Genomic DNA, 24,245 nt, shown 5'->3' with positions numbered 1-24,245 from the left:
TAACATGTAGCGAGTTTCTTGTCTATTACTTAAACGAATATACCGGTCGTTTCATTGCCAGCAGCTTCGGTCGAACGAGATAGGAAAAAAATGAGAAAAATATTTTTTTTTTTAAGTAACTTATATATTCATTTTTTAGTCTGTACTCAACATACAGAAATTACTTGATGTATTTTTCTTATTTTTACGCAAATAATTGCGTAACCAGACATAGTTGAAATTCCTGTGAGTCTCTGCGCTGTTTCCCATGGATAGTGTACGCATCTCCAGCAGCGTTTATTATATTTCCCTACAACATGAAAACTAGGTTTTATAATGACCAGATAATTATTTCATGCGTAAACTCCATTTCAGGATTATAATTGAGGATTTTGCAGTTGCACACCATTTCACCTCCCCCCAACACCCATGAAATAACAAAATTGTAAACACACTTTTGAGATTTTATACCACCCCCTGCAATCCCCCAAATTGAAAGTTTTAACGTTTTTGGGCCCGAAAGGCTTGAGGCATCGTCGTGATAAAATATTAATAACTAGTGGCTACGCCCCCTAAAGGCCTCTAGGGGCACTTGTAGGAAGTCAAATTTGATGACTCAAATTTTTAATTCTAGTTAAAAAAAATATATTTTGTGGAGGGGAAATTTTTTTCTAGCGGCGATTTATCTTGGGATGGTGGTGGTATCCTCCCTAAAAATAGTTATAAACCTTCCCGGGACCTATGAGAAGCTACCCTGTAAAGGAGAACCAGATCGGTTTAGCGGTGATCGAGATCCTTCGCTACAAACAAACAGACACACAGACAGACAAACATCCTTTTACTTTATTATAAGGATAGTTTTACCTGAAACCATTGCAGAGAGGTTGGAAACACAATTGTAGCACTCCCTGAAAATATAAAAAGTTTAAAATAAAGATTTTCCAGTTTGGCTTCCAAACCGATTTATATTTGCTGAAGTTGAACTGGTTGTACTATAAATTATGCATCATATGACAGACAACTTTCCACGAATATTAAAATAAAATCAAAAACCTGCTTTCAATCTTATATTTCCATTTTAATATCCGCCGAAAGCTGTTTATAATACGATGCGACAAAAAAAACTATTCTAGCTACATGTAGGATATGTCTGTCCTATTAATTTAAAATTTTAAATTTTGATTCTGTGGACGATAAGACACAAATTAATAATCTTATGGGTAAAAATTAATTTGCTGAGCTTCGCTTTTGCCATTCCTTCTTTCTTTTTTTTTATAAACTTTAATGATTAATATTTGTTTATATTTTCAATTTTGATATTTTAATGTAAACAAATTTACACATTAGAAACACAAATTTCCTATTGAAGGTTAAATTTGAACCCAGAAAAAGTGTCTGAATATGACGTCAGAAAAAATTAACAATTAACCAATGAGAGACCGCTATATATTTTACCATTGGTCAATTACAGTGAATACTGGCTTCTCATTGGTTAATTGTTATTTTTTTCTGACGTCATAGTCAGACACTTTTACTGGGTTCTTAAATTTTGGCCATGAAAAATTTGTATCAGTGTATTGAAAAATGATAAAGATAGTGTGCAATAATTTCCCCGTGTGTGTCATTTGTCACTTATCAAATCTATAGTCATTGTGTTGCTAACAAAAAGGAACGAATTTGCTCCTGTTTGGACATTGAGAATAAATAATAAATTCACAATTTAACGCTATTTCAGAAATAGCATTAAGCATAATATTATAAAATTACTTACGCTTTATAGCCTAGGATTTAAGGATTCCTTGGCCTAAAGTAAAATGTAAGACTAGTCTGAGAAATTTTATTGGATTTGACCTAGTATGAGTATGACTACAGTTTTATGTTGATATAATGATACACAGTGGGATCCAGTGGGACATCCAAAAAATTTAAAATTGACTTTTATCTATCCTAGGAATTAATAATGGCTGTAAGTAGACAGCTAGAAAAGAAATTTTTAAAAATATTCATTTTTGGCGGATTTATGCCATTTTTAAAAAAGGTAGTGAAAAATTTCTTTTAAGTTTTGATGATTTTCCAGATTTTTTTACACAATTTTTTCAAAGCAACAAAAAATACATTTATGTTCATCTTATGGTAATAATTTTTGATTGAGGTACTTTTCAGATACCTGTACCAATGTCTAATTAAAGAAAAATTTTAAAAAAATATTTTTTTGGTGGTGTAAATTTTCATTTTGTGAGAAAATTTCACCAAAAATATTAAGATTTTTAACCCCAAAAAATCAGTTTTCTCCATTTTACCCAAAAACGGCCAGGATGCCCCGGGTTTTGCAATAATAATATTAATATGCAACATGTATTGTGTTTAAAACAGTTTTCATAACCTGGGGCCTCCCGGCCGTTTTTTGAGTAATTGAGCATTTTACATTGCATGGTTTGAACAATTTCGTTCTTGTTAATTTGAAATTTTCCCTCGTTAGAGGGGGAAGGAGTCATTTTAGAGCCCAAAGTCATCTCTGCAATGTTTTCTAACTTTTTGAGGCGGAACTTTCTTTACTTATGCATTATTTGCCTCCGGCCAACCGTTTTGCCGTTATTTGCCGCCGTAGGTGTGATTTTTAACGATTTTTGCCGTTCTCGCGGTTTTAATGGACATTTAAGGGAACAAGGAGTCCTTAAAAAAAGATGACTTATAAATACTTTTATTTTAGGAATTAAATTTGCTAAATTTCATGTGTTCTGAAAAAAATTGTATTTCTAACTGGTTTTGGTTCAGCAGAAATTCAAATTCGGGGATTAATTATAATATTGCAAAAACATTATATATGCGTCTGAGAGAGAGAGAGAAATATACGTTTGAGAGAGAATATAATATAAGCAATTATGTTTATATTCTTATACAAACTTTAAATGAAGATAGCTAGACTTAGAATAAAGGTATTAACACAAAATCAAAAGTGTTTTGAAAATTATGTTATTGTTGTTTATATCTGTAAAAAAAAACAATAGAAAACATGCCTTATTAGTGTCCTATTTTACTTATACTGGACCTACCTAAAAATGCCGGGACTCGAACTGGGTGCACCTGACGCTGTATTCATGTTCACAAACATTGTTTGCATTGAAGAAATATTTACATAGACGTTTATTTTGTTAAAATATTCCTATCCTAACTAAAGTTATGAAGGTTTATAGATTTTTTAAAAATAGGGTAGCTTCGATCCTCCAAAACCGCCAGACGTACTTACCAAATGCACATTAGAAGTTAACAGGAGCAAAATTTATGTTATTTTTGAGTTAAAGCAAAAGAAATTACATCATTTCGTCAAATACAAGCTTTTTTATTGATGTTTACTTTTGTCTACCCTTAATGTCCCGTTTTTTGGCAAAAGATCCCACTGTGTGATAGCACAAAAAAATAACAGGGGCAAATCAAAGTATTGGCATTCTATTGGATAAAAGAAAACCTGTCTGTTTGCCTGAAAGTGCCTTGACGAGCACAGACCCCCCCCCCCCCCCACTCTTTATTTTAAATATATTGAAAATCAGAGGGGGGAGAGTTTTTCCTTTGTTTAAATTTCATTAGGTTTGGTTAGGTTAGGTTAGTTTATGTTATTTACAGGGTAGCCTCGCAGGGTTAGAGCACCGCATGTGGTTTGGCATAGGGAAAAAAACCTTACTTTCAATTTGTTTTTAAAAAAAAGGTAAGGGGGGTTCAGTACACAAAAAAAGTATACTTTATGCGTAAGATATAAAAGACCTGAGTTACGCTCTGTTAAAAATATTTACGCTTTCTTTCATTTGTCAATTTAATTTCAGCTTTTAATTTTATAAATATTTCAAGTTGCAATCAGGGATCTAATGGGATAAGATAATGGCCAATAAATTGATTTTTATCTCCAATGATGATACACAAATTATCCCTTCAGTATATTACAATTAGTGGTTGAAACGTTTGGACACTCAACTTAAGGAACCAAACAATCAAAATTTAATAAATGTCCCCAAAGTTGTTAACCCAGCGAATAGGATAACGTTGTTGTAAAACTTTGAAGACTAGTGTTGTAAACAAACCATTGTCCCCTTCTTTCCTGAGTTGCAATGCATTACAGCGAATTAAGAATTAGGGGTATCACAATGTAAGATAAATTGATTGAACACTAAACTTTTTAATGTGTAAGACAAAATTAGAATTGATGATTGTTAAAATTGTTTATGTCCGTTATTAGAGCAATGACACGAGAGAAAAAACCGTAAATTAAAAGGAATTTTTTTTTCATATCCTTAGTATATAAGGTAGTAAGCTTTCTTTGTAGCTTTAGATTTCAATAACTACTTGAACCAATTAATTTCTCAATTTCAGGAAAACTTTAAATAGATATTGGATTTAGACTACTTTAGTTTAAGGTGTAAGTCTTAAAATCGTTTTAGGCTATTTTCTGCCGTTACCTTTTCTATTTCATTGGAATACAGGGCCCTTAGATGCTAGGGCCGCAACCATTAGTTTGTGATAAAACAAGAAATCCTTAAATTTTTACTTTTAAAAAAATCTGAAATAAAGGTAAATTTTTAGGTTATAATCGAATCTTTAAAGATTGACCCACAAAAAAACGTAAATTTTCTGTAGGTATCAATATTTGCATGATTAATGATTATGCCATGGAAATTTCCAAAAATTATATCACATTTAAGATATGAATTTAAACATATAGAGAGATACTCGAGTCCTAATTTTTATTAATTTTCAGTTTGCATAACTTTTAACTAGCACAAGCAACTCTAAAACTAGGGTGAGTAAGTCCGCCTGTCTGAATAAGGTACAAAAATTAGATTTTCTCAGGGGCTTTGAAAGATAGAGATTTGATTTTTCTTGTGTAAACTTCCAAAAGTAAAGAGTATATTTAACTATTTAATAACATTAGCAGCCGAACCATTCCTTGACGTTTTTCTGTTCTGATAACTAGCTATCTTTATCTATTATCTACATGAAATAATATGAAAGTTATAAGATGGAAGTTTGAATTTTCTTGTGTAAATTTCCATTACTATCGGGAATATTTGACAGCATTGACAGCTAAGCTGCTCCTGAACTATCTATCCTTGGTATCAATTATCTACCTGAAATAATATGTTCTGCATGCATCATTCCAGAATTGTTTCCAGCCCTTCTCATCTCCCGGGTTGGACGCGACCAGGAATATAATCTTTTCCTGGAAAATTAAAAATTCTGATTAAAATATTATGTAAGATTCCAGACTTTTGGGTATGAAATCTTTTATAGGATCCCCTCTCATAATTAAATCTAAATTATAGATTTTTTTTTGGGGGGGGGGTAATCACAACTTTAACCATCTGATGACGTATATTAAGCTTCCCTAAAATACATAACTCCATCAGATCATAATCAGATTAATCAAGTTGTAGTTTCAAAGACTATACAATATACATACAATCAGATCTGTAAAGAGTAGTCCATGGAATACGACAAATAATTCATGTATTTCTTGCATGGTTTTATTGTACTTTGTTTTCAATTGAAATGTTACAGAATAAATCTTTTGGATATAGTCCCTTTCGTGGCAACGCCTTTTAAGGGGCGTTTCGTCGTATATTCACAGTAGTTTTTCCTTTATTTCTAGCCCCTGCGGGGGGCTCTAACCCTGCGGGGCCAAACTCTTAGTGGCAATCACATAACCCAATTTAACCTCACCTAAAAACTAATGTGAAAACACGACGAGACGCCCCTTAAGTGGCTTTGCCACGAAAGGGACTATACACAATCCTTCCTTCCAATCCAATTCTAATGCATCTGAGGTATTTTTATCCCTTCTTTCACTTACATTTAATTTCTTTTTTTTTTATTAAAAATGCCATATTTCTAAGAGGGTTATTCATCCCTCATAAAAAAAACCAAAAAGCTCTCCTTGAAGTTTTAGACAAATTGGACCTGTGATTTTCGAGATACACATCCAGCTACTTGAATGGATTGAGAAACATTACAATTGGCTAAGACACTTGTTCATAAATTTAGCATCGTTTTAGAGGCAGTTAAAGATACAAAAATAAAATAACAAGGATGACAACGTCCACACAAAAAAAGATCATTAAATTTAACGGACAAAGAGAGTTACAGGGCAGATGTTCTATGGTAATAATATAGTGAATGGGATTATAATAGATAGAAAACAAGCAACTTTTTAAATAAATGACTTTTGTGGCATTCTATACAGACCAACGGACCTTGTTAATCATATATTGGATGCTTATTGGTACGGAGAATCTTCCCCAAAAAAATCAACTGCCTTGGAGTGGAATTAAATCACGATTTATTCAAAATATTTCAGACGGACGGACAGACTTACATAAAGACAAAAAATAGAATAATTATATTTTATATTTTTCCATCTTAGATCTGGTTTTAATCCAGTGAAAATGAACATAGAAATAATTACCTTTCATTATTATTCTTGTTGCTATTTGGAGATTGTTTGGTAGATTTATTATTCACAACATTATTAATTTTAATATTCTTCATTTTTGGTTTCTTTATTTCACTGTCTTTCTTCATAACTTTGTGATCGTTGGTAGTAGCGTCGGGCATAGCGTTATTATCAAACAACTCTCCGTTCATTTCCTGTTATCAACCAAACCAAAAAATGTTATTTGTATCACACAATAATGTTGCATATGTGTTATAGGGTTTAAATAGGTGCTAGCAGCCACCTAACATTCACTTTTAAAACTGGGCACTCCACACTCTTTCTAAGTTACGGCGTAATATATGTATTTACACACTGTGGCGTTTATATTTATCTCTATATATGCATGCACCTATGTATATATATCATATATGATGTACTTGTAAAAGAGTTATCTAAACTAAACAAAATAGTAGAGTAGAGTTGATAAGATAGATAGATGTACTTTCATCCGTCACGTGTAACTGTCTCCGCCTCCTACCCGTGCGCTGCGCACAGGCAAGTATACTAACGCAAGAAGGAAGGGGGGACAATAATATGCTTATTACGCTAGTCTCCAAAGTTTTTTAATGGTGTTTTCTTAAACGTTGGCATAACAACTTTGGGGACCTTTTTACAAATTTTGAATCTTTGATTCATTAAATTGAGTGTCCAAACGTTTCAACCACAATGTGTGATCTAAAGAAGGATAATACTGTGTATCATTATCGGGGCTTTAAATCAATTTATCGGCCGTTGTCTTATTCCTTTAGATCCCTGAATCTAACGGATCTTTAGGGATAAGGCAATGGACGACAAATTGATATACATGCCAAAATATAAAAAGATACTCCTTTTGCAGATTTGATTAAAGCATTTGATAGTGCCTATAAAAATGACGTTATACTGGCCTACCATTTAGTCAATCATAATCATTGGTCATTTGTATTGTTTGACGTCACTTTTTACAGGCACAAAAAAAGCTCTGATTAAAATTATTGGACACTACTAGTTTTGAACCAACCAATCAAAATTCAATTAAAGTACCCAAGCTTTTAAACCAAAGAATAATACAATAAAAGTATATAAAGTCAACGAATAAGACAACATGGTTACAAAACTTTGGGTATCAGTGTAATTTAAAGTCCAATGTCAACTCCGCTCATTTTACTGTACTATCTAGATGTATATTTGTAAGTCAGGTTCAGATCTCTTGAATGGCTTGAACGTTGCTTACAATTTTGGCCATTTTTTGAAGAAAAAAATAAACGTACCAATAGTTTTTTATTAAAAAATAACTTTAAACTGTACGTATAAAAACAGTATTGATCAGAAGAAGCCATCATTTATTGAGAAAAGGAAAATATATTAAAAACTACTTTAAAGTTAGTAAATTGCAAAAATTGAAAGAAGCATTTTCAAATTTTGCACATTTTTGCTGCAAGCAGCGTTTTTAACGTTAAATAACGTTGCAGCGGCGGTAAAACTAATATCAACCTTTCTAATTTTTTTTATTTTGATCAAATTTTGTTGTTTATTTTTTTTCTCCAAATAATTGAGTGGGAAGGGTCAAATAAGTCCCCCGCCCCTCAGGAGAATGATTTTCAAGAGGCCCTATGGAAGAAGGTTATAAATTAACCATACTGCGTTTTCCATGTTCTACTTATTTATTTTTCATAGTACTTATCTAATTTTGTGTCTGTTTAAGCGAGCCTAAGAGTCTTGAGAAGTAGGGAAAGGGTAAGAATGGGTGGGTTGGATGGGGTAAAGAAAATAGAGAAAATCTTGTATTTTCATGCGCAACTTAGGCAATAGGCTTTAACAGATAGATAGATAGACAATTTTTTAAGAATTTAGACGAAAAGTTAAGTTTTTTAAATCTAAGCTTTTCAGTCTGTCTTAGCTTTGATTGTAAATTTAGGCATGTTAGAATCTCTCTATTAAGTTAAGTCTTACTTTGATGATTCCTGCAATAGTTAGGTACACTGTAGTAACTAAATAAACATTACTTAAAATGTCCATTCCATATTTTGATGTTTGTTTGTCTGACCGTCTGTGTATATTCATCATTTTAATTCACTACAATGTTTTTAATCAGTATAAAATAATTATTATTAAATTAAATAAAAGATATGTATAATTTGTAAATATGGTGAGCATCAAATAAAAATCCTTTTTATATTTGGTCAAATCATATAAAAATTTCTAGGCTAGCATAGGAGCTAAGGTTTCTTAGCCTTACATAGATATATTTTAAGGGATATGTATGACTTAGGAAAACCTAACTTTTATAGGATTTAACCCAAATTGCCAAGTGGTACATTGTTTTTCGCTATACAGCTAATTAAATTTTATGCAATGTTCGCTATTAATTAATAGCAAATATGTTACTTTTTAGCCGACGATCTTTGGATAATGAACATTAAACGAGTGTATGGACAAAACCTAATTACAGAGTAGCTGCGCTACAAAAAATAATATTAGGTCGGATTTGCGTCAAAAGAATAGGTTCGGATCAGGGAGGAATGTGACATTAGTAAATAAAGTAATTTACACCCTTCAAAACTAGCGGCTACGCACCAAGATGCCTCTAGGAGCACTTGAGCAAAGGGGAGGGAGAGTATACCCTCCACTTTCAATTTTAGTAAAAAAAAATTGTATATGGGGGATTTATTTGGAAGTTTGGAGGTACCTCTCCCATGATAGTTATGGGCGTTCCCAGGACATATAAGAAGCTTCACTGTAAAAGAGATCAATATAGAGTCAGCAGTTAGTGAGATCCTACACTACAGACAGACATGTTACATGGTTACAAAAAAAATGTTATCGTCATTTTGGATATTTTTAGATTTAACGTCTTCCTTGCCTGATAAAGAGTATGGGGAAATGCAATGATTTTTCACGGGCACAATTCGTTAAAACACAAATTTAAGACTTTCATACAAAGGCCTTGCAATAAAATTAGTTTGGTGTTACTTGAGCGTAAGCTGGTTGTATTGACAGGAAAAGAGACACTGCTCCCAGTGTCATTAAACGTAGATTTTTTTTATTGCTAATAGTCCATTGTCTTATTCTGACAACCAATGTTTTATAGCCACGTTATATTATTCGTTGGCTTAAAAACTTTGTACATTTCTATTGATTTTGATGAGTTGGTTCATTAATTCGAGTGTCTAAACGTTTCAAAAACTAATTGTATACTACAGAACAGTAATTTGTGCATCATCATTGGGATGTATTTAAATTTATCCCCCCCTAAGCTCCCTGAGATTTGTCTCATTAGTTTTCATGTGAATGAGAGCGAGGAAATAACAAAGTTGACCTCTTAGTTTTTTTTAAGGCAGCGCAGCTACTCTAATATTAGAATCAGTCAGACAGCAAATGCTTTAAAATTTACGAAGATACATATTTCATACGGTTAGATTTAAAAGGTTCATAAAATTATTAACAAGAAAATAGGATCAAGAAACATCCAACGAACAAACAATACTTAGACTCAAAAACACATTTGGCCTGTTCAAAGTTACAGGACGGGCTCGAACCCGTCCATTTTCAAAACTATGGAGAAGAAAAAAATTATAGGATATATTATTTATCAAAAAAATATGAAGCTTTGTTTTAAAAACTGAAAAATTAATATATTCTGACTCAGTCAGGTATAAGGTATAACCAACAAGTGAAATAAATCTAGAATAATATTTGGGGGGCAAATGGAGATGTCGTCAATTTTACGATGTGTTTCCCCGCGACGACAGCTGAAAACCACGTATAAGTTTCGTCATTTTTTTCGAATTAATTTCGTTATTGGTATAAGCTGATTCTGACTAATATTTAGTACTTATTTTAGTTACCTTTACGGACAGACAAACGTACAAACTGATCCTAGTTTTATAAAAGCTGCGTTACTATGGAAATGTATTAATAATAAACCTTTAATTATTTTGAAAAAGAAACTTGTTTAATTCTCTCCACAATTACCCTTGTTTAAACTGCAATGAAGCACTGATGCATCTCTTGCTTTCCTATTCATTAGCTACTACAATAGATTTATAACACTTGATGGGCTGTCAGACACAATAATTAGTCCAAATTTCTAACGATATAGATTTAATATCGATACTTTAGTTCAATCTTGATTGCTTTGCCTCAAATTAGTGGTGTCCGTACTTTTTAACCAATATTTTTTATCTTTATAAGGGTAGTAATAAAGCGTGCATTGTCTTTTCTCGTTGCTTGTTAAATATATAAAAAATAAGACTTAAAAATTAACAGAAATTTGTATATTTTTTATGAAGTTAATATATGATTCAACACTAAATCTATCATTCTACTAAAATCTAATATTATCTGTCAAAATATTTGATAATCATTCTTAAAAGAAATAAAATAAAATATTACTGATTTGTTACCTAATATTTTTGCAGTTAATATTTTTATATTGATAATTAATTTTATTTCTTATCTGCATACTGAATATAAATATCAGGGGTAAATATAACAAGAAACATAAAGGTTTATAATAATAATTTACATATGATTAGTAAATAGTCAATCTAGTGATATGTTGTAAATTTTAAATACAATTTGAGCGACTTGGGGGGATATTTTTCATCTAAAAAAATGTTTTGCTTAGAGCTCATTTAAAAATGAACATATTATAAGAATAAAGATGCAAAACAGTTTTTGTTTTGATGAAAAATTCCTTAATGTTATGGCTAAAGGCAGGGAAAAACATACTAAAAATAAAACTGCCCTGCATATGTCTGACTTAGTCATTTTTTTAACAATACTTATAAAGAAGGGGTGATAGAATTTTCAGATTTTCTAGATTTTCAGAAATTCCTTTTAAACCGAAAAAAAATTTAGAATCACCGGTTTACAATTCAATTCATTGAAAAAAAAACAATAATAATATTTTCAGCATGGCTTCGAAACCGATTAATATCCGCTGGATTAGAACTGGTTCTCAGCCATACTGAAAAATCAAATTAGGCATCGTATTAGACAATTTTCTAAAAATACTTCAATAAAAATCATAAAATTAATTAAAGTTTTGTTAGCCCTGGCTTTGAGACCCTCGGGTCTACCAAAACTAGTTTTAATCTCTTAATTTTTATTTTAATATCCGGGGAAAGCTGTCTATAATACGATGCGATAAATAACTATCAAAGCCGTTTCTTGAAAACCGCTTTAGGGCCGTAAATAATATCAGTTATTTACTCATTTTATAATCATTTGGACGCAAACAGGCAATAAAAAATCAAATGCTGCATTCGTTGCCTGATTGCTGTCAAGTGACTATGAAACAAGTAAATTGAATAATCAAATAGTTATAGATTAACATATAGAAAAAAAACTTTATATAGGACAACCTAATAAAATCGTTGTAAAGGTGAATTTTTTAAAAGAAAAATATTTATTTAGGAGCAAAAACTGGAAGACAGGGCGACTCAAAAAATACTTCGTTTTGGCATTCAAGTTTTCTTTTCTTATGAGCTAATTCATTAATAAATTGCATTTACAGAAAATCTTCTTTTTTGGCACATTTAACACTAACAGATATAAAAATTATTATTATTACATCTAAGTTATAATATCTATCACAAATAAAATTATAACAAAAACATTTTATTCTTTATAAAAAAAATAGTAAACTAAAAAATGCAACCAATCAATTAATTTTGTTTCCTCGCCAAATAAAATACAAAAAATGTCTCCTTCGAAACAAACAAAAACCCGCCACAAATATTGAATGTCTTCTTCAAAAAACAATAACCCGCCAAAAATTAAATGTCTTCTTCCAATTTAAAGAAAATCCGTAAAACAAAAGTCGTCTTTGTTCCAGGAAGCATTTATGTGACAGTGGAGCCGTATGTGCCGACTGGAGGCCTGTATCCCGAGGGGAAGGTTGTTAGCTGGAGGCTGTTGAATGCATACTTGGTCTGACCTGTGTTCTTCTCGCAATTTATTCTTCGCACACCCTCGCTGAAATTATCAAAATTACTTTTAAGTCAGAAATTCTAATAAAAGAATACAAAAGAAAATAATATTTTAGCAGTCAACTATTACCTAAGTTTTTAATTTTCTATTTCAATTTTATGTATTTAAACCTTGTTCATAAAAACCTATGAGTGTAATACTCTTAAATCTTAAGGCCACCAGTACTCTGACTAGATGTCTAACCCCCCCCCCCCCCTCATACGCCTTTCAAGAGTGTAATGAATCCATTTAATGATTAGTCATGTTAGTTTAGGTTATGGGAAGTACATGGTAGCCCCATAGGGTTGTGGGAACGCATGGGTTAGATAATAAGAAAAGAAACCCCTTATAAAATATAATGTTGAAAAGTATTAAAATGAATAATAACCTCCTCATAGTATCCAATGCTCTCTGATACTCTGTGTCAGCCAGGTCAAACTCTCTGGACAAGAGGTTGACCTGCTCCAGGGTCACTCCCATGCTGGTCCGGTCCTTGGCGCTCTTGCAGCTGGTCATACGAATACCTACAACAAGCATAATTAGGTCTAGAAGAGAAAGCATATTTCATCAAAGTGCCTAATTGAGCAAACAATCTCCCTAACCCCTTCTTATTATGAAAAAATCTAAATAAGAAAATTTATAGCTTTTTGTTGGTTTTTTTTTAACTTAGGTTAGGTTATAAGCCCTGCAGGTTTAGGGAACCAGAGGTATAGGCGTATATATTCATGCGTCTTCTAGTGTGTCTTTTTCTTATATAAAAGAAATGAAACACAAAATTATCGCATTTGACAATGAAAATCGAATTTAGCGTTTTTGTGCGCGGTTAACTTAAAAGGATCGACCCAACGCTTTCCTAATGTCAAAATATATAGACAATTTCAACGTTAAATAAATATCAATTGTGTTTAAATCTGTGCTACTTTTGTGCATTGTTTATTTTATTAAGACGTAAAAAAGGTATTTTTGACACAGGTCTACAAAAGAAAATTAATAAAATATAGTTTTTATGATGCTGTTAAGAAAGAAATTAGATAGAGATAGAATATCAAACTTTTTCCCAATAACTTTATCAACCAATTAAACCAAATTAAATATAAAATTTCCAATTCTATGCATGCATTATTTAAAAGCTAATTTTGTGAAAAAAAAGTTTTGAAAACTATTTTATTATCTTTGAGAATATCCAAGTTACAAGAATAGGGCAATAGATTAATAATTATTTTCTGTCTATGGAAGGACGCTTGGCAGGGATCTTGGGAGATTTGACAATGAACTAAATTGCTGTAAATCACTAATAAAGATAAACAAAATTACCCCTAATGCAGATTATTGGTTTATAAGTTTGGATACTATCAGTATGAAACAAACCATTTACAATCGAATCAAAGAAACCAAAGTTTTCAGCCACTTATCAGATAAATCGGTGGTGTAAAACTTTGGGCACCAGAGTAATTTACCGTCTAATATCCCAGCCTTTTTTGATAATTTGGTAATTTTAATAGATAATATTATTAATTTTACATTAAACTAACAATATTAATCAAAACTCAAACCTTCAAAGACACAATTCTTAACGTAAATAAATCAAAACGTGCATTGGCAATAAATTCATTGTTTTTTAAATTCTTATCAGATTCTTTGGATATCTGCACAGTTGCAATGACGGACATAGTTATAGAGAAGCTGCTCTATCAAAACTAACAAAGGCAAAATAGATGTATGCTAGAATGAGGGGTGAAATATTTTATTTTATTTGAAAATAATTCAGTTAGTAAAGGGCAATGCTATATAAGGTGGTGTTAAAACAAAACAGGTTTTGTTTTATGCCAAATGATACCTCGGATAGCCTATGAAGGCCGGATACAGCAAAAGATCTTATTTTGGTGTATCTCTGAACCAAATCTTGCTTAATAATGTGTGCATGATTGTATGGTCACACGCTCTTCCGACAACAAACTCTTCGCTTTACGCCACAGTTGCGGGCTATGCCAAAGGATACTAAGAAAATCTACTAAAATATATCCTTTAAAAAAATGAATGATTTTGCGGTTTCTATCATACAAAAGGCCCAATTAAGCATAGTATAATGCAATTCCTTTTCGTGAAATGATTCACATTTATGAAAACTAAAACTGGCATCAATCTGAAGTTGGTTTTAAACAAACACCCAATATTCTCAGAACCAATTTTGAGAGAATAATTGATGAGCATAATTTCTCTTTTTCCAATTTTTATTTTCTTCCAATCTGGTTGTAGAGTGCAAGGACATTAGATTATTTGATAACTTTCATATCCTCTTAAAATTTTTGTTCTCATAAGAAAAAGTAAAAAAACCTGAGTAGTCATAATCCAGCTCATACCAATAACGAAATTAATTCGGAAGAAAATCACGAAACCTATGTGTTTTTCAGCTGTCGTTGGGGGGCAACACATCGTAAAATTGACGACCTCTCCATTTGCCCCCCAAATATTATTTTAGATTTATTTTGCTTGTTGGTTATACCTTATTCCTGGTCATAATCCCTCCCTGAACCAGGACTCTACTAGCGCTTTCGTAAATAGATAGATAATTTTTACAAGTTTATTCCAATTACTTAATTACCAGATAGGGAGAAGAAATTGGACTTGTTTGGGTACAAACGAGTAAACCAATAGTTTAAATTTACTGAAGAGGTGATTTTGTTTATCATTATTGTGGTTTTAATAACTTTTGTATCAACCACTTAATATCCTTGCAAATTGGCAATAGTTAGAACTTAAATAAAAAGCAATCATAACAAACATAAAAAACAAGGATGACAATATCCATAAAAGCGAAGCACTGAAACTGTAGGACAAACGGACATTAACACTTATATAGTGTCAGAACAGAATAATCAGAATATAAATGTTTAAGAGTTAAAGCAAAATTGTAAGTGTAAATTTGTTGAAAAACTGCATGATACAGGATAATGCTTACATTTTTAGGACTTGATTATAGAGTTGCTTCGCTTGAAACATTATACTTTGTTGTCCCAGGAATAAACATACCAAAAATCAGATCAATCGGATGATTACATCACAAAAAAATTTGTTAAAAAAATAAAAAAATCAACATGTTTAAAATGGACGTACGGACGTACGGACCGACCCTAATTATAGAAAAGCTTCGCTTTTAAAAACACAAAAGAAAGTAAAATATCTTAAATATTATACCCGATAATTAGGTAAAAATTAGCACTATATTTTACAATACAATATTTTATGTTTGGTTTATATTACAATATTTGCTATTAATTTTTCTTATTTATTTGTTTGTATTAAAAACAAGGATAATTTTGTCCATAAGTAGTTCAGATTTAAGTAAATTTTTGGCAGATATTGTTAGTACAGTTTTGTATTTTTGTTTCTGCACTTTTTTTTGCCCAAGTCCTCTAGAATGATGTTTTAGCAAATAGCTGCAAAATAGGAAAAAGAAATGTATCTTGAGGGTGAACGGATAATAAAGAAGCACATAAAGCAGTTAAATGATTAAATACTTTGATACAGAGTTCGAGTTCAAGTTTACATGTCATGACTTGTATTTCTAGTTTTAATACATTCAGGCAACTTTGAACAGGTTGTGTAAGAAGGGAGATTGATTCTACCAAGAGCGTCATTTATTACGGTGACTAAATTAGATACAACTGCCATACTCAGCATGGGTGAGATAATAAATAGTAGATATCATGAGATAGCGGGTGAAGACATACTGTGCTTCAACATCAAACTTAAAGTGGTACTAGTTCTTATACAAAAGCGTCTTAACCTACTCTATGGTGACTTATGTTTGAACACTAAGAAACTATGGAAGCAAAATCTTCAAAAAATTAATATTGAAATACTATTATTGGTTTATTTTTTTGGTTGTGAAACTGCTTTCCAAGTCACATATTTCAGACTGTCGGTGCCTCTCACATGTTTCAATATGTCTTTTTAAAAGTGTAAACTATTTCCTTACTTAATTGCAAGTTTATTTATTTTATTTTTTTTAACCTGTCCTCTTATCCAGAATCTTAGGATAGCAGACATCTTCATTATAATTTACAGCCAAAGAAACATAAATAATGTTTTGAACATACAGGGTGCGCCACATATCCTCGGACATTTTCTAAATTGTAAACAAATGAACATAAAATCGTCAATTTTAAAGATTTTATTAAATTTTAAAAACTGGGAAGCAAACTAGGTATATGACTATTAGATTATTGATTAAAATCGCTGCCAGCATCAATCATCGCCTTTACCCGCCTCCTCAACCGCCGGCAGGCCCAGGTCAAAATGTACCTGTCCAAGATGGCGAAGTTCTCCTTGATAGTGGCAATGGGGGAGGTCTTTGTGGTATGGGCACGTCTATTGGTGCATGCTTCAAAGTAGCCCTAGGCCCAAAAGTCCATTGAATTAAGATCAGGCTGCTGGGAGGCCCCATTTCCTTAGGAATGTGAGTAACCGCAGGATCCTAATTCACCCAACTTTCAAGCTACCATTTGACACGGAGGCCTTTATTTAGACCACAGTTGAGCTAGAACGACGTTCTATACCTTTTTAGAAATGGCATGAAGATTCAAATAGGGTTGTCAGCGCAATCCATAGTCTAAAATGAGTTTTTAAGTTCCATATGGGTCTCTTAAGTCGAGAACCGAGAAATTTTCACGATTTTACATGATTTTTAAAGTTTTTGACATCTCTAAATCTGTCACGTTTCACTTTGCCGGAGTACTACAGCCAAGCCATTTTAGATAGAGAGCTCTAGTCTTTTCTAGTGTCTTACTTATGTATCTAACAGTATCCCCAGCAAGTTGCACAACTCTACCTCATCTACAGATGGGCTGAGGTCCGATTTATTAGGCCCTAGTCGAGAATCCAGATCATACCACCGGCGCAACTCGAATCTGCCTTGTTGAACATAAGCGCAGCCAGCTCGGAGTACGAGCCCATCTTCGTCCAAAGATTTTTTTGTGCTTAAAGGTCATTACCTAAGGTTTTTATAGTGGGGTTAAACGTCCTGATTGGTCAAGTAGTTTTGACGCTATGGCCGTTTAAAGAATGTCCGAGGATATGTGGCGCGCCCTGTATACAGGTTTTAAAAAAATGTTATGCGGTTACTAAATATTATTTTAAGGTATAATATATTACATAAAAATCATAGAATGTCTTTGAGTAAGTGTGTTTGTTTGTCTGACTGTACCAAAAGATCTCGCTGAACCGATATGGTTCTCAATTACAATATAGCTTCCCATAGTTCATGAAAAACTATTTAAGTATTCTTTTTTCTTTCTAAAACTAAATTCAAAAATGGGTGAGGGGGTCGACTTACCCAGCCTTCAGGGGCGTAGACGCTAATGAGAAATATGAGAAAACATGATACGTCACTAGCGCATTTTTTATTTTATTTATCAAATAATACCCCTACTGTATCAGACAACCAACACTTACAAGGCACAACGTTTGTCTGGAAGTCCTAACTGTGAAAGGTGATGAGTTGCACCTGTTTTGGGCCATGATATTCCCCCTACGCTTATAAATTATAAAATGAATTATTTTTAAAGCACATACTTATTTTCTTTTAATGTAACATAAGGGTAATAAAGTATGAAAACATTTCCTCAACATTGTTATTGGAAGAAAAAATAAATAACCAGGGATCAAAATGGATAAGACAATGGCCGATAAATTGATGTACATCGCCAATGATGAAACACAACATTACCCTTTCTGTAGATTAAAATTACAGGTTGAAACATTTGAACCTCAAAATTTGTAACCATTAATTTTAATCTACATAGAGGGTTAAACTTTTTTAACATCAGTGGGGATGTAAATAAAGGGAGGAGTAGGTTGCGCTAAAATTCCGTAAAGGTGTGAGTTTTAAGGCTTAAAAATAGTATTAGAACGATAAGATTCACTAAATATGTGTATTTCTTATTGAAAAAACCTATAGACAATTTTTTTTTATCAAAACATAATTTTTTAGCGTTCTACTACTGTTTTTAACTTAAAACTCACATCCTTTACGGAGTTTTAGCGCAACCTACTCCTCCCTTTATCATTGATTGTCTTATCCCCTAAAGTGATGGGCATACTGCAAAGTGTAAGGAAAATAAAGATGTAAAGGGTTCTTGGGAGTTGAGGGGAGGCAGTTGGAAAGATTTATGTTTATTTGTATTTTTATGAATCCCCAGGTGATCCAGGCTGCCAGCAAGGATCTTCAGGGATAAGACAATGGAAAATAAACTGTTACAAAACCCCAATAATGATAAACAAGATTACCCCTTCTAGTCTGTAGATTCCAATTATTGGATGAAAAGCTTTAACAATATTAGTTTGATAATAATAAATCAAAATTTTAAAAAAGTACCCAAATTTTCAGAGCCAACAAATATTATGACGTTGTTCTAAAACTTTGGGTACCAGTGTAATTTACAATTCAATATCCCCTCCTATCTAGGTCCCAAGCAGGAATGCTGGTTCACTATAATATTGCAAACTCAGAAAGTTGGAGAATGCTTACGCAAAAATAAAACAATAGTTTTATTATATTTAATTCGTAACATCATTTATTTTTCTTTATCTTATATTGCACAAAATTAATAAAAAACGATTAAAACTAATTTAATTTAAAGCTGAACAAATCATTTCATCTAAATAATATTACCTTCCGAAAATCAACTGGTTATGATTTACAGAAAAATATATAAAATGTTATTTTTAGTGTAAAACGAATTTCAAAGGGGGGAGGCGGATGTGCCACTTTTTGAAACCAAAACTAAAAGTCAAAGGAACTCAACTTAAAAAAAGAGTTACAGGTCTGACATTTTGCATGGCAGTTGCTTTATAAGGGTACAATATGGAACTGTGAAGAAACGGCGGCGCAACCGCCGAAAACCGCCGAATATTGCAAAAAAAATTAGGCGGGAAACGGCGGTTTTCGGCGGTTGCGCCGCCGTTTCTTCACAGTTCCATACTGTACCCCTATAAAGCAACTGCCATGCAAAATCTCAGACCTGTAACTCTTTTTTTAGTTGAGTTCCTTTGTTGACTTTTAGTTTTGGTTTCAAAAAGTGGCACATCCGCCTCCCCCCTTTTGTTTTATTATTTTAAAATCCAGCATTCAAATTAAAATAGGAAAAAAATATATTTTATATGTTCAAACTTGAACCTTAATATTTCCGAAGTTGTTAGTGTGAGGCAGCAGCCAGGCAGTTTCTGGATTCACTGCAAATACTTTACACAAATTCCACTGGTAATAGGCTGGACCTAGTTTTATCAACATGTAGGATCGAGCCGTCCCTCCGAAACGATTGTTCATATCAATAATTTCGGCATGTTAAAATCGATTTCAAAATCGACATGATGATTTCTGGTTGTTTGTGAGCCACTCTAGTGTAGGAACCAGCACACCATAAATTGCAATACTTCTCTCCTGAGTCTAGGCTTAAGACAAGCCTGCTAAATACAGATGAGAAATAAAACTAATAAATATTTACTGCCTAGTACACAAAGAGGGGAGTAAAAAAAATTCTAAATTTCTTCATAATATAGAAGCATAAAATTAACTAAAACAAAATAGATATAGCTATACATACATGGTGTTTGTTTTTTTCGAAATTGATTAGTACCCAAAGTCTTAAAAAAACATTTTATTATTATTCTATTGAATTTTGATTGGTTGGTTCATTTAGTTGAGTGTCCAAACGTTTTAACCACTAATTGTATTCTAAAGAAAGGGTAATTTTGTGTATCATCGTTGAGGATGTACATAAATTTATCGACCATTGTCTTATCCCCTTAGACCCCTTACATTATCTTATTCTTTGGCTCAAAAACTTTGGGTACTTCAATAGTTGGTCCCAAACTAGAAGAGTTCAAACTTTTCTACCAATGATTTAATACACAAAAGGTGTAATTTTGTTTATCATCATTTAGGATGCATACTAATTTGTAGTCCATTGTTTCACCCTAGAGAACATTCTTTTTTGTACCAATTAATTACTGATTACAAGAGGAGAGAAAGGTATAAGGGTTATACAATACATTCATTAAGCGACTCAGCTGCTGAAAAAAAGACTGCGTTTTGTTAAACGGCGGCTTGTTATTTATTGTTGATTTACTGGCGGCCACAGCGAAATCAAGAAAAGCAATAGCATTGCAACAGCTTTAAGTCCATAACAATAAAACTCGGTGGTGATTGCTAACCCACTTTTAGGTACGAGTTGCTAAAATAAAGTTGTGCGGCTTCCTAAAAAAGGTTCCTGTGTGTGCACGGCTGCGGCTGCCTCGCCAATGTAGTTTAGGTAGACTAATTAAAGTTCAGTAACCCTTCAGTTTTGCAATAGTGCAATCTCTTTTTAATTGTCAGCAATCATTTTCTACAAAATAAGGAAGCAGGTGCTTTTTTATTTTATAATTTCTTTTCAACATTTGCAGAGTTTCTTAAATTATTTTTTTAGTACCGAAGCTACTCTATAAATCACTTTGTATGTCTGTTTGTCTAACTGTCAGTCGCAAGTCATTGACATGTCTTGCAAAAGCTACAATATTAATGGTACTTTAATAAAAACAAAGCATTTGATTTTTAATTTATTTTACAAAACTTTTGTTTTCAATTATAACTTTTACGTGGATACGTGAATAGTCAATTTAGTTCTAACTTCATTGTCCATAATCTAGATTATTTATAACTTTCTTTCCTTTGTATAAGTAAAATTAGGACAATTTATGAACAATGTCTATGCATAACAGCAAGTACGATAAAAGCCAAGAATGCGAAGCTCAAAAAGTAGAATAAAATCTTTTTAAAGACAATGGGGACTTGATTTTAAAATCTTGATTTGTTCGTACTTACTTGCACTGTCAAAACTTTCTATCAAAGGGTATTTTTGTGCATTACCTATGGGAGTTTAAATTAATTTATCGTCTGTTGTCTTATTCTTATCAAGAGTTAAGAGAAGCATCGGTTTTAACTTTACAATTCAAATGTATGAATGTAAGAAATAAAGTAGCAGATTTACATGATTCCAGGAATATGCTAATGATCGATAAATTAATCCCCAGTTCTTAGGCCTAAATGTTCAGTATCTTATATTACCTAACCTTACCCGACCTAAAGTAATAAACAGTGATTTTTGCTCGACATGGTACTTTGAAGGAAACAGCTTCAAATTCTGCCTTCAGTAGTTTCAGTAGTTGCTATTACAAGGTAAAATGGATGTTGGTTAAATTAACGCGCATGGTACCTTCCCTCCCTATGTAATTATGAATATGAAATTAGTCTAAGTTCTAGATTAGGATGATAATTAACCTAGATTTGAACATTACAACTATGAAATCATTTTATAATTAAAGCAAGATGATAAGGATTTTTGCGTAATAACAGATACTTTGCAAGTTTCTTTTAAAAGAAGTTTAGACAATACAGAAAGGGAGGTGAAATTGGGCTATTTATTACACTAATCATGAAACAATTTAATAGGTATTGTATTCTCATTCGTTGGCTTGAAAACTTTGGGAATGAATTTTGAATAGTTGTTTCGTTGAGTGTCCAAACGTTTCAACCACAAAAATAGATTTACAGAAGGGATCAATTTTGTGTATCATCATTGGGAATGCACATCAATGATTCGGCCATTATCTTTCCCTTTAGATCCCTGGCAACAATATAGCTTGTTAAACTCTGTATCAGTGTATCTGTATGTCCTTGTGCGATAAATCACTTTAATTGATAGTGAAGCATCCAAACTCATCCCCCTACACTTTTTAATGTCCTAAGGATTTGAAGGAAGGGATTGGGGGGGGGGGGGTTTCAATACTCCAATGTAGATTAATGTCAGGGAAGGAAGGGACGTTGGACTGTAAATTACAATGGTACCCAAAGTTTTAAACTACGTAATTAATTTGTAAACTTTTTTACCTCAAAAACAAAGGGATCTTTTAAGGAGTTTTGTTTGGTTGATTTCAAAATACATAGTAGTAGTAGTTTCCAAATATAGTTTTGTTTCTTATTATTAGGGATTTACATGAATTTATTGACCATTCTCTCATTCCTGGGTGGATGTTCTTGTTGGATAAGCAGTATTGATGGCCTTGGCACAGGCTCCATACAACATTATCAATTAGATCAAACCTTTTTATTGCAATAGGGACAGTTCTTTTACTTTTTTATCTATTTATAAACATAAAGTTAATCTATGAAAGGGCTACTTTGGTTATAAAGGAGTTTAGTTAATTCAAGTAAGAAGTTGAAAAAATAATTTTAATATTATTCGTGTCAGGTTAGCCGTCCCTGTATCAAACAGCTGGTTTTATACTATATATGATTTGGGAATAGTCCCTTTCGTGGCAACGTGCCTTAAGGCAATCACCTAACCCAATATAACCTAATCTTACCTAAAAATAACCTATCAAAAGCCATTATCAAAATATGACGAATCGCCCCTTAATGCGCGTTGCCACGAAAGGGACTATACCCCATAATTTTTCTCACCATTTAAAAAAAATTAAACTTCATCTTCTATATCAAGTAGAAATGTATGAATTAAAAACTGGGCTTCTATAGGATTTATTACAGGATATAAAGTTAGGTGAATGCTTGCACATTAACTATCTTATTTCTACATTTCCTATTTTTTTTCTAATCCTATTATTTTTCTTATTTATTTCTCAGAAGTGAGTTAGGGTTCAGTAACTTTCAAATTAATCACCTTTATTTTCATGAAGATACCAAATCCAAAACTTCACGCAAAAAAACTTAGATCATTTATAATTAAGGCATGGGTTTTGTACCAACACTAGCAGCTGAGTCCCTAGATACCTATAGGGGAACTTATGGTTGAGGTTTTTATACCAATACTAGCAGCTGAGTCCCCTAGATGCCTCTAGGGGAACTTATGGTAGAGGTTTTTTTGGAGTGTAATAAAGTCCGCTAATGAAGGTAACAAAAATGATTTTCTTCTATATTATATTTCAGTGTAATCTATTTAATGGTTATAATCTAACTCCACAAATACAAAATATTATAATAATACATCACATTTTTACAAGTGTGGTAATATCTATTATTTACGTCATAGAGATTAAGTTTTATTTAATTCACAACAATTATCTACAATTTTAATACTTAAATTTTATTACTTTTAATTTAAAAAGTGTTACAGTCTGCCCTCAAAAAGCTAAAAATTTCTTTTAATTAGGTAAAACAAAATTTTAATTAGACTGTTTGATAAAAAATTTCTGAATAAACTTGAATATTTGAATGTAAATATAAAAAAATTACTTTTCTAATTGCTTTACTTAAAAAAATTTCAAAATCATACTGTAGTTTTGCTTTATTTAAAGAAAAAAAGGAATTTTTGCTTGTATTTAGAACTCAAAATTGTAGAAATTTAAACACATTTTGGAAATATTAAAATGATTAATAAGGGATTCATCTGATGGCAGCTGTTATTTCAGTAATTCTAGTTGTAGGCACTCCTGGCTGGATGTGTGGTTGCGGATCATCAGCTCTTGATAATTCCAATTATCCAATGAATACATTTCTCCATATTTCAGGGAGAGAAGGATGTGCATGTTGTCTCAGCAGATGGGTGAATTTTCTGCTCTTGTTTGTTGAACTCGTACCCGGAACATTTTGTTGACTCATCAGGCAGGTATAAGTGATTTCCCTTTAATTTTTTTTTTTTTTTTTTTGTATCAATAATAATTCCAAAAGCGATATATAAAAAAAATTTTTTAAGTTCCAAATTGTTAATCAAAAGATAAAAAAATTTTTTAATTTGCTTATTCATAATATTCAAATGATTGAAATGGAAAAAAA

The 24,245-nt window shown here is 32.0% G+C and overlaps 2 protein-coding genes and 1 long non-coding RNA gene across 9 annotated transcripts in view; 1 reads left to right on the top strand and 2 right to left on the bottom strand.

Moving 5' to 3' along the window:
* The window catches only part of LOC145319610 (uncharacterized), a 61,799-nt gene that overhangs the window by 28,647 nt on the left and 8,907 nt on the right, over positions 1 to 24,245 (top strand). The window contains exon 1 of one of the 3 annotated variants that reach the window (XR_013879966.1): positions 23,790 to 24,078. The exons of the other annotated variants lie outside the window; for them this stretch is intronic. This is a non-coding gene — a long non-coding RNA (uncharacterized LOC145319610). Of the gene's footprint in view, positions 1 to 23,789; positions 24,079 to 24,245 lie in introns of those variants that run through there. 3 annotated transcript variants of the gene reach the window in all.
* Positions 170 to 6,912, bottom strand: LOC145319608 (uncharacterized). Its single transcript, XM_080161842.1, has 4 exons — positions 6,431 to 6,912; positions 5,097 to 5,188; positions 844 to 887; positions 170 to 289 (listed from the first exon to the last, which is right to left on the bottom strand). Exons 1-4 carry the CDS (start codon positions 6,607 to 6,609, stop codon positions 185 to 187), a joined length of 420 nt encoding a protein of 139 aa, XP_080017968.1. The 5' UTR covers positions 6,610 to 6,912; the 3' UTR covers positions 170 to 184.
* Positions 10,702 to 24,245, bottom strand: part of LOC145319607 (uncharacterized) — a 142,187-nt gene continuing 128,643 nt past the window's right edge. For 4 of the 5 annotated variants that reach the window (XM_080161838.1, XM_080161840.1, XM_080161841.1 and 1 more), the window contains 2 exons: positions 12,804 to 12,939; positions 10,702 to 12,421 (listed from right to left, as the gene is read on the bottom strand). In XM_080161838.1, coding sequence (XP_080017964.1) covers positions 12,289 to 12,421; positions 12,804 to 12,939 — 269 coding nt within the window. In that variant the 3' untranslated portion in view covers positions 10,702 to 12,288. The remainder of the gene's footprint in view (positions 12,422 to 12,803; positions 12,940 to 24,245) is intronic. The other variant, XR_013879964.1, reaches the window with a different exon arrangement.

The sequence above is a fragment of the Acartia tonsa genome, chromosome 5, assembly GCF_053477335.1.
Source record: "Acartia tonsa isolate MP-2025a chromosome 5, ASM5347733v1, whole genome shotgun sequence".
In the NCBI taxonomy this organism is placed as follows: Eukaryota; Metazoa; Arthropoda; class Copepoda; order Calanoida; family Acartiidae; genus Acartia; species Acartia tonsa.
This window is presented reverse-complemented; position numbering and strand designations above follow the sequence as displayed.